Source organism: Juglans regia, chromosome 16, assembly GCF_001411555.2.
Source record: "Juglans regia cultivar Chandler chromosome 16, Walnut 2.0, whole genome shotgun sequence".
NCBI lineage: Eukaryota > Viridiplantae > Streptophyta > Magnoliopsida > Fagales > Juglandaceae > Juglans > Juglans regia.
In genome coordinates, this window is record NC_049916.1 from 990,897 (window position 1) to 1,007,590 (window position 16,694).

Sequence of the window (16,694 nt, forward strand, 5' to 3'; positions counted from 1 at the left end):
ATGTTATTTTTTTAATATATTGAGAGGCGGTCAAACTCATGATCTCTATTTTGGATATGTGAGTCTTGTGCCATTGGGCCACAGACCCTTTTTTTTTTTTTTATGTTATCATGCCACATGCCCTTGACATCATTCATATATATTGTTAATGGGAATATTGTTGGACACATAACATTGACATATTAAACTTGCCATGAAAAACTCTTCTTCTTCTTTTTGGTTTATCACTTTGGCTTTATCATGTTGGTTTTAATAAAAAAAACCTATAATTCTTACAATGTGTTTGTCGTTCGACTATGCATGCACTTCATACCTCAAATAGAAACAAATGCGAACACTTCTCATTAAAAATTTGGAAGCAAACATGTACCAATTATATAGGCTTATCATTAGCTACAGAGTGCTGTCCTAAAAGGTTGTCTTTTTCTCTAAATTTTCATTTTTATATTCTTCTTTTCAATCCACTTAATATCATATGGCATTTAGATCAATATATATATATACACACACACATATATATATATATATTATCAATACCACCTATCCAACTATTTTCATTTAATAAAATTAAAGTTACCCAACTCTCACAGGTTTATATAGGCTTGCTTCTAATCTTTCTTTATTGCCGATCTCTTTCTCTTGTCTGTACTCTCTCGCCTCCCCTCCACATGCAGCCCGACCTGGTCATGCGTTACAAAGAAAAACAAAATTATCATGGAAATTGAAAGTACTTTGGCTTGATGATTTTCTAATGGTTTCTTATTTCCCGCGGGGCATGTCATGCTGCTTCATACGCAAGCAAATACCAGCTCATTGCCATCATCATTTGCGACGTCCCTGTGTGGAACTTTCCCTGCTTACTGTTTCTGAAAGCCCAAGAAATGCAGCTACCTTCCATTTCATTGCTTCTGGGTTAATACTCGATAGGTAGAATTTTCTCTTTTAGAGAGAGCTGAACCTGTGAATATTTGGTCGGGGAGTGGGAGACTAGAGATGCTGTTTGTTCATATCTTCAGCAAGTTTGGTCTTTTTTGGAGCCAGCAAGTAAGGATGTGCCTTTATTTTTATTTTTTTTTTTCGTTTCAACTCCATTCTGGCATTTCTGTTTGAATGTTTCGTTTGGGACATGAGAAAATGAAAGGAAAGAAAAGAAAAAAAGAAACTTTTGTGTCTTTGTTGCCTATTTTGTAGTTTGCAAGGAAAAAGAGAGAGAGAATTGGAGAAAAAATGTCAGTAGATCATCTTTTCTTGGGTTCTAAATTCATGAAAAGTCTGAATTGTAACTATTTGAATAGAGATTCCTTCCCGTTCTTTTTGCTCTAACACTATGAGAGCATGAATAGAGCGTAGAGTTACTAAAAGTCAAAATAGACTGTAGACCATGAATGGAAATTGATAAAAGTCAGTCTTTTAGAGCTAAATTTCGGAGAAATGTCTACTACACTTTTACCGACCATCAGCAAATTCTAAATTTCCGCCCCTCGGTCTCTGATTCATCTTCTTTATATATTCATGCAGATGTGAGCAAATTTTGCGGACAGTTTCATTTTAACTGCAAATTTGCTTTGCTTGACCACTTGGGTCTGTAACTCCGACAGAGAAAATGAGCAGGAAATCTGAGGACCTCTTGTTCATTTTCTTGACAATTTTCTTGTTTGGAACATTTTTCTCGCACGTTGCCTCCGACCCGGTTGAGGATAAACAAGCATTGCTCGATTTCCTTGGGAATATCTCGCACATGCACCATCTCAATTGGAATGAGAACTCTTCGGTATGCACAAGCTGGACAGGAGTGTCCTGTAACAAAGATCACTCCAGAGTCATAGCGCTCAGATTGCCAGATGCTGGCTTACAAGGTCCAATTCCACCAAACACTCTCAGTCGCCTATCGACAATTCAGATTTTAAGCTTCAGATTGAATTCGATATCAGGTCCTTTTCCTTCTGATTTCTCCAAGTTCTTAAACTTGACTTCTCTTTATCTTCAACACAACAAGTTCTCCGGCCCCTTGCCTTCAGATTTCTCAGTTTGGAAGAATCTTACAATCATTGATTTCTCAAACAATGGCTTTAATGGGAGAATACCTTCTTCAATTTCAAATTTAACTCACCTCTTTGCATTGAGTCTTGCTAACAACTCCTTTTCGGGTGAAATTCCTGATCCTGATATTCCTAGTTTGCAACACCTAAATCTAGCCAACAATAGGCTTGATGGAAGTGTGCCCAAAACCCTTCAAAGATTTCCAAGTTCTGCATTCTCTGGTAACAATCTTACGATGGAAAATGCTTTTCCGGTTCAATCACCTAATGCTCAACCATCAAAGAAAGCAAGAAAACTTAGTAGACAAGCAATATTGGGAATAGCAATCGTCGGTATTGTTCTGGTGTTTGTGGTTATTGCCGTTATATTGATGTTGTGCTCCTCAAAAAGAGAGGTAAGTGAGGTTCCAAAGAAGCGAAAAAAGAAGGAAGCCTCTCTAAAGAAAGTGGTTTCTGAGAGACGAGACAATGATGAGAAGCTTGTCTTCTTTGAAGGAAATAATCTTGCATTTGATTTGGAGGACTTGTTGAGGTCATCTGCTGAGGTGCTTGGCAAGGGATCATTTGGAACAACATATAAGGCGGCTCTGGAGGATGGGAATACTGTCGTGGTGAAGAGGCTTAAAGAAGTATGTGTGGGAAAACGTGAGTTTGTGCTTCAAATGGAGGTGATTGGTAGTATTAGGCACGAAAATGTCAGCGAGCTTAGGGCATATTACTATTCAAAGGATGAGCAGCTTGTGGTGTATGATTACCATCATCAAGGAAGTGTGTCTGCAATGTTACATGGTATGTTAAATCTTTGCAGTTCTTCGTCTCTTTTTTTTTTCCTAATCAGTAGCACTGCTAAAATTTATGCTCATGCTGATTCCTCCCCTCCCCCACCCACCCACCCACCAACCAAAACGAAATTCTCATTCTTAAGCACTAATTAAGCAGTATCAAGAATTGATGCTGTTGTGTTACTTCTCTGTGGACTGTTTCGGTGCAGTAAGTCTGGTCTTAGATGAGTGAAAACAGAACTCTAGGTTAGATGTGGAATTAGTTAATTTTTTATGCATTTAAGCTGCAACATAATAGTTCTTGTGAAAAGGACTCCAGTCTCTCACTTTGGCATGATTACAAGCAATAAAATTGCATAAAATTTATTCTGGCCCTAATATGTTCCAGAATAAGTCTCATTCTATAACAAATCATGCGCTTGCCATTATTGCAGGAAAAAGAGGAGAGGAGGGCCGGTCTACAATAGACTGGGAGACTCGGCTAAGAATTGCTATAGGTGCAGCAACAGGCATTGCTCATATCCACAGACAAGATGGTGGGAACAAACTTGTCCATGGAAATATAAAAGCCTCTAACACTTTTCTCAACTCCCGAGGTTATGGTTGTGTGTCTGATGTTGGTTTAGCAGCATTGATGAGCTCAATGTCCCCACCAATGAGGGCTGCAGGATATCGAGCTCCTGAAGTAACAGACACCCGGAAAGCATCCCATGCATCTGATGTCTTCAGTTTTGGTGTGTTGTTGCTTGAGCTTCTTACTGGAAAGTCACCTGTACACAACACAGGTGGTCAAGAGGTCGTTCACTTAGTCAGGTGGGTGAATTCTGTGGTTAGGGAGGAATGGACAGCAGAAGTGTTTGATGTAGAACTCTTGAGGTATCCCAATATAGAGGAGGAAATGGTAGAGATGTTACAAATAGGGTTGGCTTGTGTTGTGAGAATGCCAGAGGAGCGACCAAAAATGCAGGATGTAGTGAAATTGATGGAAGAAATTCGCGGAGTGAATACAGGTAAGCGGCCATCAGCTGAGCTAGAGCCAGAAATATCAACCCCATCGCCAATTATAGCTGAGATTGGATCCTCCTCTGTCATGGGATCCTCATTGGCTACACCATGAGATTCTTTTGTGCTAGTTATTAATTCAGTTCTATCTTTTCCATTTCAGTTTCAGAATTGGTTAGAAAAAGAAATGGCCAAAATCAATTGATATTTGTGTGACTTAAATCCTATGAAAGACTTGATGTTAGGATTTATTGTAGCTAAATTATCCAGCGTAGCTTAATGTTTGGCATACTTGCTTGGCTATTGTATTTTTCTTGAATAGAACTGAAGTATATTTGTATGGGGAATTGATGTTATTGCTCATAATAAAGCGATTTATTTCATCCTTGATGGACGGACCCAAGAAAAAAAGTCACATTTGAGCCATATTCCAAAGAGACTAGTCAAGTTACAATTGAAGCTCCTTAGAATTATTATAAAGAATTTGGACTTTTCTTTCACAAACAATGTGAAATCTCATCCATCACCTTCATATCAAAATCACATGTACATATAAGTTGAGGTATTACGTTGTGTTTACACGCTAAGAAGGTAGGTACTGATTTATTGTGAATATTTTCTAAAGGACATTCATTTTCAGGCTTGTAATTTAAGATTATATTAAACAGAGATATCAAGAAGTTCCCAGAAACAACGAAACATGCATAAATTAGGCCACCAACTCCATGAAAGGTAGCTGTGTCGAAAATACCTCCAGAAATTATGACAAGATGCAACAACCACGTGTATGCACTCATACAACAACTATATGGTCATTTGTCATATTTACCAAACCAGTTTCAAAATGGGTGCCGAAAATGAAAAGACATTAGTAACATACATCACAAGCAATGTCTACAGTAAGAAAATACTTCAGACTAATTTCAAAATCTATGTAGTCATATTTAATGCATCCACATGAAACTGATTTGAAGTTGCAAAAAAATAAAATGGAGTAATTTTTTATTTTTATTTTTTGTATAAGCTACACACAAGATATTTGAATTCAGAAGCAAGATATATATTTCTCAATGGGGGACTTGATGCTCAGCACAACCTCGACACGACGTGTCTAAAGAAACGTTCATCTTTACAATAGTGCCAATCCCCTGCAGAGTCTACAAACATTTGATGGCCGAAGAGTGTAAGCACAACTCACTTTCTCACAATACTTGTTTTTACACCCCCTGAAATAGAAATATAAAACGGCTTCAGTAAGACTTTGGAAAAGCCAGAATAACCGAAAACCAAATGTAAGAATATCATTTAGCTGGAGTAATCCTTCTATCAGTGCCGTGATTCTTTCTGTACAAATAGTACCACTGACCTTCAACTTCCTCAAATTGTACTTCCTTCACCAATTCGGCAGCTGCATGATACTCAAACCTACCAGAGGTATGGAACAACATGCACCAAGTAAGAGCATTTTTCTGTACATATTCTAATTGTAACTCTTAACAGGAAAATGTATTGACAGAAAAAGAAGCACGGGAAAAAAAACAAAACTTCTGGTTTTTTTCCTTCTTATTAAGCTACAGATTTCAGTATTAAGGTCTCAGCGAGTGCAGGGCATCATCCTTGAGGTAAAAGCATGGGAACTCACAAGAAAGCAGTACTCTTCCAAAATAAGGATGAAGGTGATCAGATATATTGCATATATCTTATGATTCCTATATGTTCCAAGGCAAATTAATACCTATCCGTGTCCATAATTATATGCCTATACAAACGCCTTACATGAAGTATCATACCTATTCTTTCACGTTATAATGTAAATTCATCTACTCTTTATCAGTAAGAAATATAGGCATCCAATAGATATGAAACCCATGATCTCTCCCTCCATCCTATTCTTATGGGACGAGGAGGTGCCATGTGAGCTAGATTTATTGGCTTCACAAAGTAAAAACCAGTCTTCCCATCCTAAAGCATCTAGCAAAAAAACTGTACAACGTATGCAGCATCCAGGAAGGCCATTTGTCTCGATAAGGGAATATTTATTCTCTCCCAAGTCGTTCGACCATTGACATGCCCATATCCATGTTGTGGAAAGAGTACAAAATATGAGTTTAAAAAGCAAGGAAGATCATCTTTCTGCCCTTGAAAACTGACAGACGGTGAAAATCCTGTCTATATGAGACGTGGAAAGTTGTATTCAGATGAATTAGTCAAAAAACAAACCTCTCAGTCACAAGCATTACGAAGAAAGCCCATCAAGCCTTAAATGCTTGACCCAAGCATTATGAAGACAGTAGACTACATTCCATTCTCATAAATAATAACAACACTTAATAAGCAACAGAAAGAGTGTTAGTTTTGTTTTTACCTATTTGAGAAGACCACCTCCAGTTCATAGTCAGACGCACTCTTAGCAGCTTCAATTAACACAGTAACAATTTCAGTCTTCCGAGTACTGGCCATGAGTAAATCGTACTCTGTGGGAATGATTATTGCAAAGAAATTATCACTTAGTTCACTTAAACACATCTTATCTACGGCAGCCAGGGCAATCCTTCGTTTAAGTGCATCAGTCTCCGGGTCAAGAATGTAAATCGCAAAGTCGGTAACTAATAAGATACGTCGTTTCATCTTCCCAGAACTAGTGAACTTCAAAACTTTATCGGCAAACATAACTTGCTTGTCACCTGAAGAAATTCACAAAAGAGAAATGGAATAGAATTTAGAAATATACTAATAAGCCACCAAAATCATATAGGATTCCACATGAACCCTAGTCTCCCTTGTCAAGTTGTGTACATTCTGATTCATCAACTAGCATGCCCCTTTATCCATCCGGAAGACCCAAAATTAAGAATATCATAAACGTATCAAGAAGAAAGTGATTCTTTTTTTTTTTTTATAAGTAAAAATATTATATATATAAATAAATAGGAGTAACCAAGTATACTGGACGTATACAAGAAAACGCCTAGCCCATACAAGAGAGCCCCTAATGACCCAAGAATCCCACGAAACCTACCCAAAATACACCAAGCCCGAATTGGACACACCTCCCCAACCCCAACCCCAACCCCTTGTTTCCATAAAACTAATCCTCTACCCGAACATCCCACGACGAGATCGTCTTCACAATGCCCTCCATTTATTCTTCCCCCGACTTGAGCTATCTCGCTTAGCATCGTAGTTGATTGAACATAGAAGACACTTTAATTCCCTGCTTTTCTTAAAATGTGATTTGGTTTCAAGCGCGTGACTCGCCTCAATCGCAGTGAGTAGAGCTTTAAATTGATCTTCATATTCTCCCTGTTCTCCATATGAAAGCTCCAGGATTTGCTGAAGTCCGTTAACTTTATTCAGAACTCAATCTGATGGTGAACTCGCTATACGTTTAACAGAGGGATAGAAACCAAGGGAACGACATTATCTCCAGCCACCGTACCCAACTACACTCCCAATTCCAAACCTTCCCCCACATGAGGCACCAACGATAATCCGCTAGTGTCCAAGAAGAAAGTGATTCTTGGTTTGTAAATTATTAAAAAAATACAAAAGAAATCTTGATAATTATTAAGTTTATGAACATATAATTTTAATATTGGAGATATTTAAAAGAAAGAAGTGGAAAGAAGTGGAAAGAAATTTCAAGGAAATATAGGTAGCAGTTAACAAAGTTTTAGGTTGTCAATAATAGGTTTTAAATTTAATGATGGGAAAACTTATGGAAACTATGCCACAGTAATATTTATTTATGGTGTCACAGAAGGGGTGTGGTTTAGAACTGAAGCAATTAAGAAAAATATGGCTTTTGGAGTCATACTTTGGGGCAGCGAATACTACCCCGAGAACACTAGTTTAAATCAATTTATAAACTTCAGGTGTCGTTTACAATTGTATTTGTTAAAATCTTCTAAATTAGGGTTCTGGTGCTTTGTATTGGAATCGTATTGTGGCTTAATAAGAGGAAACTTGGATCAAGGTCTTCTAGAATTCTTTTTTGATAAGTTGGTCTTCTAGAATTCTCACCTATAACAATCCTTTTTCAGTCTCAGCATTAGAAGAGAGCATAGTATGCTTTTTTTTTTTTATAAGTAAGAGATAAAAATTATAGATATGAATGAAATAGGCATAGCCCATGTACATCATAGTATGCTAGATATTTCATTTATCAAAGTTGTTTAAATATACATGTGCCAAGCATTTGCATGTTTGTAAATAGCCAATGCCTAAAACTGAGGCTGGAGTGAGGGGAGAGAGAGGGAGAGGGGAGGTGGAGGAGGAAGTGATTAGAGGTGGCAATATGTGACACGACTCGTGAACCCAACACGAACACGACACGAAATTAGGGAGTTTGGGTTTGATATTAATGGTTTCGGGTCAAAACGGGTTAACCCGTTAAGACACGATTTATAAACAGGTCAACCCGCTTAACACGAAACAACCCATTATTACCTTTAGATTTTTACTCACAGTCACAATTTTATTATTGTTGAATTATAATATTGGTATTTTTCAATATGCTTATGTTTTAATTATTGAGATTATAATTCTGAACCTATACTCATATTTGTTAATATTGAGATTGTAATATTGATTTGATTATAAGTTAAAATCTGAAAAATATCATATTTTTTGTTAGTAGGTAGTCTTTTTTTTTAGATATTATAGCTACTAATACATGTAGATTTTAATTTTTATGTGAAATTATGTTAATCAGGTCAAATAGATTATGCAGATTAGTTTAACCCATTTACATGAAACGGGTTGAAATAAGTCATGTCATGTTGATTAATTTCTAATTAATTATTAAACAGGTCAAAATAGGTGACACAGTTCGTTATTTAAATTGATCGTGTTAGGATTTAAAGATCTTACATGTTTAGCTTAACAGGTTGGGTTCAGGTTGAGCCATATAGTCGAATATTCATGACTTGACACGACACGAACATGACCCGCGAACACGAATTGACACCCCTAGAAGTGATGGTGATAATGAAAAGTATCCAAACAAAGGATGGCCCCTATACATGAATATTTGTGGGGCCACCTATACACTTTGAACAAAAATAACCACAAGCACCCCTTATCCATAAGCTGCAACTCAGAAAAAAATGCATACTTTCAAAAAAACAAATGCTGGAATCTTTGCAGACGAGAAAATCCCAAAATTTAAGATTAGTAGTGAAATCATAATAATAAAACACTTCGTAATGTCTGTATTAAGTATTTCAAACATGATGAATCAAAACTTCCCGATCTAAATAACTCAAACTACAGTATTCCGTCCCCGATTCACAGATTCTAAGCACACAATGAATCCAGGGTCAAATCAACGTTATCATCCCACGCAGATTGGGAAAAAACAGCCATTTCATCAACCAATTCCAACTCAGTTCCCAGATTGATTTACCAAGTCCAAACTATGCCAACCAAGATCAACCTAAACCAAACTTACCCAAAACAAAGCTAAAAAAAAAAAAAAAAAAAGCACTAATGAAATAAGAATTCATGAGTAAGACACTAATATTCCTATATGTATATGTATGTATGAATTAGAGGACCTTGTTTCTGCAAAAGTTTGTATATGTATATGTATGTATGAATTAGAGGACCTTGTTTCTGCAAAAGTTTGATCAAGTAGGGATGAGAGGCGATATCGATGTAGTCGCCCCTGTAGTCCCTGTGAAGAGAGGCTTTTCTGCGGACCTTGACGCCCATGAACGGCTCTTGATTTTCCGTCCTACTGCTATCGGACGATCTTAATCGCATTCCAGTTTTCTCTTCTTCCTCGTCGTCATCCTGGTATTTTGGGAGCTGGGATTCGTCGATTTGGACCCGCCTCTGCGATCTGATCCGTTCCATTTTTTCCCGTGCTTCGAGGCGAGTCAGACACGTTGGACTCAGTGAGTTTTGGAGCGCAAAGGCGGAGAGGGATATGGAGAGAGGAAGGAGGAACTGAGGAACGGACTAATCCGCACAGTCTCCCACAAATGGGATTATTAATTTTTAAACAAATATTATGATTAACGAAATTCTAAAAACACAATTAATTATCATTTTATTATTCCTTGGCGTATAATTTTTATTAAAGATATGTTACAAATATAAAAAAATTATATATAAGTAAATATATAAATTGAAATGGTTTCATGCGATCCATTAAATTTATTTTATAATAAAAATAATTTTATAATCTGACGTATCACAACAATAATAATAAAAATAATATCTTTCGACATTTTACGTCCATCTTAATATATTTTTATTTTTTAGTTGAATCGATATATATCCCATGAATGATAGTGACAAAATTGGAGATCCTATAAGGTTTTGCCGAAGGACATCAAGTTTGAGAAAAGAGAATAACTTAGAACCGGTTCGTCTGTTTTATTATAAAAAACAGTCCACCAATAAGTAATCGCCACATAGGCAATCCATTTGAAAAACATATGGGACTACATATAGGAGCCTCCTTCGTTCAAACCCCTCATATGTGTCATATCTCCTTCTCTCAAGCACGTCTCTTTCGCTCAAACCCGCCGAAGCCTCTAGCGTCGCAGCCCAACAAACCCCACCCTCTCCGCCACTTTGCCTTCTCCCCCTCTCCGCCACGACCGACGACGGTCCCCTTCTCCACCACTCTCCCCTCCCTCTTAGCTAATTCTCGCACGAAAACCCCCGTTTCCAGAAACCTCCTCGTTGCCAAAGAATTATCAATTCTGATTCAAAAGATAAAAGTCCAAACAAATGAAGATGAAGACGAAGATGAAAACAGGTTTTTGTCATCTTCTTCTTCGCATGCCATAAACCTTCCTTCCTCCCACAAAGTCATGCCTTTCCACAAAAGGATGACTCTTTCCTTCATTCTTCTTCCCACATATATGTTTCCAATATCAAATGAGATTTATAAAAACAAGTAAAATAAGTTCAATAAACACGAAACTGAGTCACATAATACAACTCCTCCGGTTGGAATGCTATCAAAATGACAAGTTCTATCAAAACTTTAACTTTGACAAATTGGAATACACTTATGGTCCCGATCTTTTGATTTAAGTATTTCACAAGAACCAGAAACACCACTTATTCAATCCCATGAAATTCATAATATGAACTTCAGTTCTAAACAAAATTATACGCAAGTTCTGAAGTAGATCTACTCAAATACTTGAAAGACCACAAGACCAAAAGATTTATCAAACGATGAAAAACCTCAAAACTCAAAATCCCAATAGAAAAACAAAAATTTATATATTTCTATAGCCATGATAAACTTCCTCAAGCTGGATTTGGGTATCTGCAAAATAACTAAGGGGAGGGGAATCTATGAAATTCTATGTTATCATACATTGGGAAACCACTGAATAGAGTAATGGTGGGCGACAAAGATGGTGGGCGGATGCTGAGCGACGGAGATGCTGGGCACGACGGAGATGGTGGGTGCGACGAAGATGGTTCTTACACGGAGATGGTAGGTGCGACGGAGATGGTGGCGCTGAAATTGGTGGCCGACAGAACTATTGAGGAGTTCGACGGCACAGGGGCGTTCGAGTGAGGGCACTGGACTGGGGAGTTTGACGGTGACTGGCTGATGGCACTGGACTAGGGTGTTCGATAGATCTGCACTTTGTGAAGGGGGCGAATTCCTTCGACTGGATCGAGTTTCAAGAGATGTTTTGTCAGGGGCGTTCGACTAGGGCATTCAGGAATGTGATGATCTCATGTTAATTGTGTGGAGTCGTTAACGTGACGGCTTACAATTGGTGGCTGGTATTCCCTTAAAAACAGCCAGACTGCTCCAAAGCGTTTCTGTTGAGAAAAAACAAAAGCATCAAGTTGGCACAAAAATATTTATTTTTGTCCTTAATAGATGTTATAGAATTCCATTTATTATATACTCTCACATTGAGGTTTTAATCTATATGTCATAAAATACTAGGGCTAGGGTTGGGCAAAAATTCTATAATTTTGACTCCTTCCAAGTTCCAACTAGGGGTGGACAACGAGGTCCCACCCCCTACCCCGCCCCTGCATGGAACACCATATACAGGGGCGGGGGGCTGATTGACCCCAGTGGGGCCTTGCCCCAGCCTCCGCCCCCCGCTCTACACTCCTCCCCTTTTTAACATAAAAAATTATAATTTTTAATATTTATATAAATAATTTATATAAATATATTGTATACAGATATATACAATTAGTTAAAAACTTAAATTTAAATTCAAGTTAATGGATTACCTTGGCCTCTTAGGCCAACTATTATATAGGAGGTCAATGCAACCAGTAAGTCTCACATTACTTAACTATCACTATTATATTACTTTGGTTTCCTATATAGTGGTTGACCTAGGAGGCTAAGGCAATCCAAAATATAACTTTAATGAATTAATATTTTTTTTAATGTATAAATTGAAATTTATACTTTAAATTATATTATAATTTGGATCTAAAAAATATTTTTAAACTAAAAAAAATTTTAGACAGTGGGTTGAACGGGGGGCAGGGCGGGGTGGGGGTACGTAGCGGGGCCGGGGGCGGGGAAGGGGTGCCCCCACCCCGCACTATGCGGGTAGCACCCCTAGTTCTAACACCCTCTCTAACTCTATCGGAGTTGGAAGAATCGGAATTTTATGTCAGAGTTGGAGTCAAGATTGGCTCCGAACATCTTGACTCCGACTCTAAACCCTGACTATTTGTTTTTAAAGAAAAAAAGAAAAGTCGCAAAGCAACATTGTTTTACATCTAATAAACCCACAGTTAATATGTTGTTGATTGAAACGACGTCATTCCATTTAAAGTGAAACGACTTCATTTAAGTTTATTATGGAGTCCAAAACGCGGGACCCCTCCTTCTTCTCCCCCCACATTTTCCCTTCGGCCTTCTCATTGCTAAATCTTCTCACTTCTCTCTCTCACTATGACGCCGTCTTATCGGCCGCCCAGCCCCACCGTGAAAAGTGATCTCCGTCATGATGCCCTTATCTTCTGAGTATACTCTTTATCACCCTAATTGAGTGTAATTTTATTTATGCAATGGATTAGATGCCAATTAAAATATGTCTATGGTTTGAAAGTTTGTTTGACTTTCGTGGGTATTTTGAAAAAATTTCAGCATCTTTATCAAGTTGAATGCTTGGGCTATGCATAATTGTGAATTCGTGTGGATATGTTGAACAAACACAGCTATGGTAACAGGATGCAGGACTATATTCAAAGTTTTTTAGTGCAGAGCAATAAGAACAAGGCTATGAAGTATAAATTGGTATTCTATCATAAAGTTTACCCTTTTTTTAAAACAATTAGAAATTTAATAAAAACAAGTTCCCTATTTTTTAATATCCTCTTTATTGCTGTTGAAAACTTTGAATAGGAACGGTCAAGAAAAAACCCAACTAGCATGGCTTTGGTTTAAGTTTAATGGTACTTCAATGTGAAATTGAGACTTTCTTTCCAAGAGAGAGACATTTATAATTCAAGTCTTTCACTTTAATCTATTTGAATCCACATTTTTTAAGTTTTCATGAAAAATAAGTGTCTTGTGGGTTAACTCCTTGTGCTTTCAATTTTCATATTTCTTTGGTTAGCAGTGAATAAGAAGTAGCGATTGGTTTATTACTTAAGTTGTGAGACTAGGTATATTTAGTCAACTTGTTTTAAATCAATTATCAAGGTAGGTAATTTCTATACTGTCAAATAATGGCCTAAATAAGGAGTTCGTTTTGCTAAGTTGTTTTATGATACCCAAATTTTTTTTGTAGATTTTTAATCTATTTCTAGATTTCTAAAAGTAGGTGTGCTGATTTTTAATGTTGGGTGCTTAATGAAAGTTTTTCTATCTGAAAATTTTTCTGCTTATTAGTTGTTACGGTGTTACACTTCATTGAATCATTTTTATTTTTCAATTATCTTTATAAATTATATTTCATTGGCTTGCTAAGTTGTTGTTTCTATTTTAAAGTGGATATGAATATAGATGCTATACATACTTCGAACGATTGTACTAATATAGATGCTTTAGTGCGTATACCTACCCTGATGACAGCCCCTACTTCTAGACCCACATCTGCAATTAGTTCTTGTGCAAGTAATCGAGTATCTAAAGGTCCCGAACTTAAAAATCAAAAGAAATAGAGTACAGTGACGGTCGTCCACCATGACCTAATAAGAGAAACTCATAGACAAGAAAATATTTCACTAAAATTAACTATGATCGTGAGAACATGCAAGCAAGGCCCCACCATTAGTGGGGATTGTTTTGGTTGTCACTCCAAAAAGTAAGGTACGTTAGTATTTATTACACATTTGAATGGTTGTATGTGGTATAAGGTACACAAGAGATCAGTGGCTAAAGATCAAAGGAATCTTAAGGGCAGGTTTGGGGGGTGGGATGAGATATAAAATTCTCATCTCATCTCATCATTACACATTTTTCAAATCTCCATACAAAATATAATAAATAATTCAACTTTTTCAAATTCCAATTCATCTTTTTCAAATCACAAGACAATAATAATACTAAAACATAATATTTTAAACTCTTAAACAAAACACAAAATTCTCATTTCACCCCTCAAATCTGCCCTAATTTATGAAACAACGACTGCGAAAGATGGTATGAGTAATACAAGATTGGCAATCCCTCGTTACAGCGAGAAGGAACTGAGGGACTTGCTAGTAGTCATGATTATCATGGATGAGATGCATTTTATCATCGTTGAGGGAAAAATGTTTCATAATTTTGAAATAAATTTTTAGCCCAATTTTATATTTCTTCATGTATACAATCATGAGAGATTGCTTGAAGATATATACAACTGAGAAGGCCCGCATAAATGATATGTTTATGACTACTGGGCAAATAGTTTCTCTTACAACGAATACGTGGATGTCAATTCGGAACCTAAGTTATATTTGTATCCCATCTCAATTCATTGATAGTGAGTAGATGTTGCATAAACGAATTTTAGGATTCAAACAGATTTAAGATCACAAAAGGGTATCCGGTGGAAGGGAGTTGGATGATTGTAAAACCGAGTGGGGAATTAAAAACTTTATTTCCATCACAATTGATAATGCTAGTGCCAATGACATCGCAATTAATTGATTGAAGCAAAATTGTAAAGTCTCAGAAGATAAAATTCATAACTACGAGTTTATGCATGTCAAATGATGTGCTCACATTATCAATTTCATGGTCAATGAGGGTCCAAAGTTGATGAATTGATTACCAGGGTCAACGATAATATTGAGTACATATTCCCTCTAAAAGCTTGATAAGTTTAAGGGTAAGTTTGGGGGGTGAGATGAGAATTTTGTGTTTTGTTTGAGAGTTTAAAATATTGTGTTTTAATATTATTATTGTTTTGGGATTTGAAAAATGTAAATTGAGATTTGAAAAAGTTGAATTGTTTATTATATTTTATATGGAGATTTGAAAAATGTATAATGATGAGATGAGATGAGATGAGAATTTTATGTCTCATCCCACCCCAAAACCTGCCCTAAGTCTTGTGCCAAACAACTAAAAATTTCATGTGGTAGTATGTTGACCTTCGACGTTTCCACTAGATGGAACTTGACATATACAATGTTAGATGTAGTAGAGAAATAAAAAGAATTTTTTAGAAGATGTAGGTTAAAGATAGATGTTTGTATTATACTTCATTAAAAGACATAAAGGGAATAAATGAGCTCGGACTGTGAGACATTTATGATTGGATAATATGAGGTGTTTTGTTCAATTTTTTAATGAGTTTATGATTTTATTGTTCGCATATCTGGTGGTTTATACTGTACTGTGAACTTATACTTTGAGGAACTTTTATAACCACTTGCAAATGAGTTGTGAAAGTATTGTTGGGTTGTTAGATGGTATAACTATGAGGATGAAATTCAAGTATAATAAATACTGGAGAGATGTTGAAAAAATCAACATGTTATTATTTGTGGTACCTGATATAAATTGGTTATTGTAGAGTTTTGGATTAGGAGCGTCCTCGATAATAAGAAGGTTAATCAGTTCATTAAAATATTGAATAATAAACTTATATAAAAAAAAATAATATTAAAGAATGATATTGAAGCCTTATAACATCATTACAACAATAGTGGTCAGTCTTCAAGCGCAGATGAGACCTTTTCAAGACCAACAATTTCGACTTCTTTCTTAGATGACACATTCTTTGAGTTCAACGGTTTTGATGCGAATGTATCAACAAATCTAGACATCAAGCAATATTATGTAGTGTAAATTTGAGATTAAACGATACTTTATAAATGATGTCAAGGCACCTAGTGATACATTAAATGAATAGTAGTGATATGAATCCGTGGGAATGAATTCCGAAAAAGTAATGAATAATAGTAAAAAAGTAGTGAGGTAGTTCGAGGTTATCTGATATCACCTCACTAACCAAACATAGCATTAACATCTTAACTTGATGGAAGGTTCATTCCACCAAGTTTCCAGTTATTTCCCAAGTAGCTCGGGATATGTTGATCATTCCTATTACTACAGTTGCCTCTGAATTGGCGTTTAATACCAGAGGTAGTGTGTTAGATGCTTATCGAAGTTCATTAGCTTCGAGAACTGTGGAGTCTCTTATTTGCACACATAATTGACTAAGGTCAATGCCTATTAGACTAGATAGTGGTGATGATGCTGAGAGCTATGGGCTTGAGTCTAGTAACTTTAGGCTTACTTTTTAAATGACTAGTTGGGTATTTTTATTACTTTAATTCTTTAGTTTATAAAATTTATTATTTTCTAGACGTATTTGTAAACTCCACAATACTTGCGAATGACTGAGACAATGACATTATAGGAGAAGGTCTGCTAGATGAATCATGAATAATATTATGTTAACTTTACTAT

At 36.3% G+C, this 16,694-nt stretch overlaps 2 protein-coding genes across 3 annotated transcripts; one reads left to right on the forward strand and one right to left on the reverse strand.

Annotated features, from left to right (window-relative positions):
- Positions 1 to 682: 682 nt before the first annotated feature.
- LOC109014172 (probable inactive receptor kinase At4g23740) lies at positions 683 to 4,162 on the forward strand. Of its 2 annotated transcripts, XM_018996533.2 has the most exons (3): positions 683 to 1,044; positions 1,519 to 2,828; positions 3,256 to 4,162. In XM_018996533.2, exons 2-3 carry the CDS (start codon positions 1,604 to 1,606, stop codon positions 3,936 to 3,938), a joined length of 1,908 nt encoding a protein of 635 aa, XP_018852078.1. In that variant the 5' UTR covers positions 683 to 1,044; positions 1,519 to 1,603; the 3' UTR covers positions 3,939 to 4,162. The 2 variants fall into 2 exon arrangements, with proteins under 2 accessions (XP_018852078.1, XP_035542525.1); XM_035686632.1 differs by lacking the exon at positions 683 to 1,044 and having other exon boundaries at positions 1,515 to 2,828.
- Positions 4,163 to 4,672: 510 nt separating this feature from the next.
- LOC109014174 (myosin IB heavy chain) lies at positions 4,673 to 9,806 on the reverse strand. Its single transcript, XM_018996535.2, has 4 exons — positions 9,433 to 9,806; positions 6,189 to 6,507; positions 5,190 to 5,248; positions 4,673 to 5,049 (listed from the first exon to the last, which is right to left on the reverse strand). Exons 1-4 carry the CDS (start codon positions 9,680 to 9,682, stop codon positions 5,018 to 5,020), a joined length of 660 nt encoding a protein of 219 aa, XP_018852080.1. The 5' UTR covers positions 9,683 to 9,806; the 3' UTR covers positions 4,673 to 5,017.
- Positions 9,807 to 16,694: the final 6,888 nt, after the last annotated feature.

Excerpts from the sequence above, each read along its gene's own strand:
- LOC109014172 (XM_018996533.2), top strand. The coding sequence starts at position 1,604 with ATGAGCAGGAAATCTGAGGACCTCTTGTTCATTTTCTTGACAATTTTC. Across the intron at positions 2,829-3,255 it reads TGTGTCTGCAATGTTACATG|GAAAAAGAGGAGAGGAGGGC; the intron begins GTATGTTAAATC and ends CCATTATTGCAG.
- LOC109014174 (XM_018996535.2), bottom strand. The coding sequence starts at position 9,682 with ATGGAACGGATCAGATCGCAGAGGCGGGTCCAAATCGACGAATCCCAG. Across the intron at positions 5,249-6,188 it reads GAGGTGGTCTTCTCAAATAG|GTTTGAGTATCATGCAGCTG; the intron begins GTAAAAACAAAA and ends TACCTCTGGTAG. Across the intron at positions 5,050-5,189 it reads ACAATTTGAGGAAGTTGAAG|GGGGTGTAAAAACAAGTATT; the intron begins GTCAGTGGTACT and ends TTTCTATTTCAG.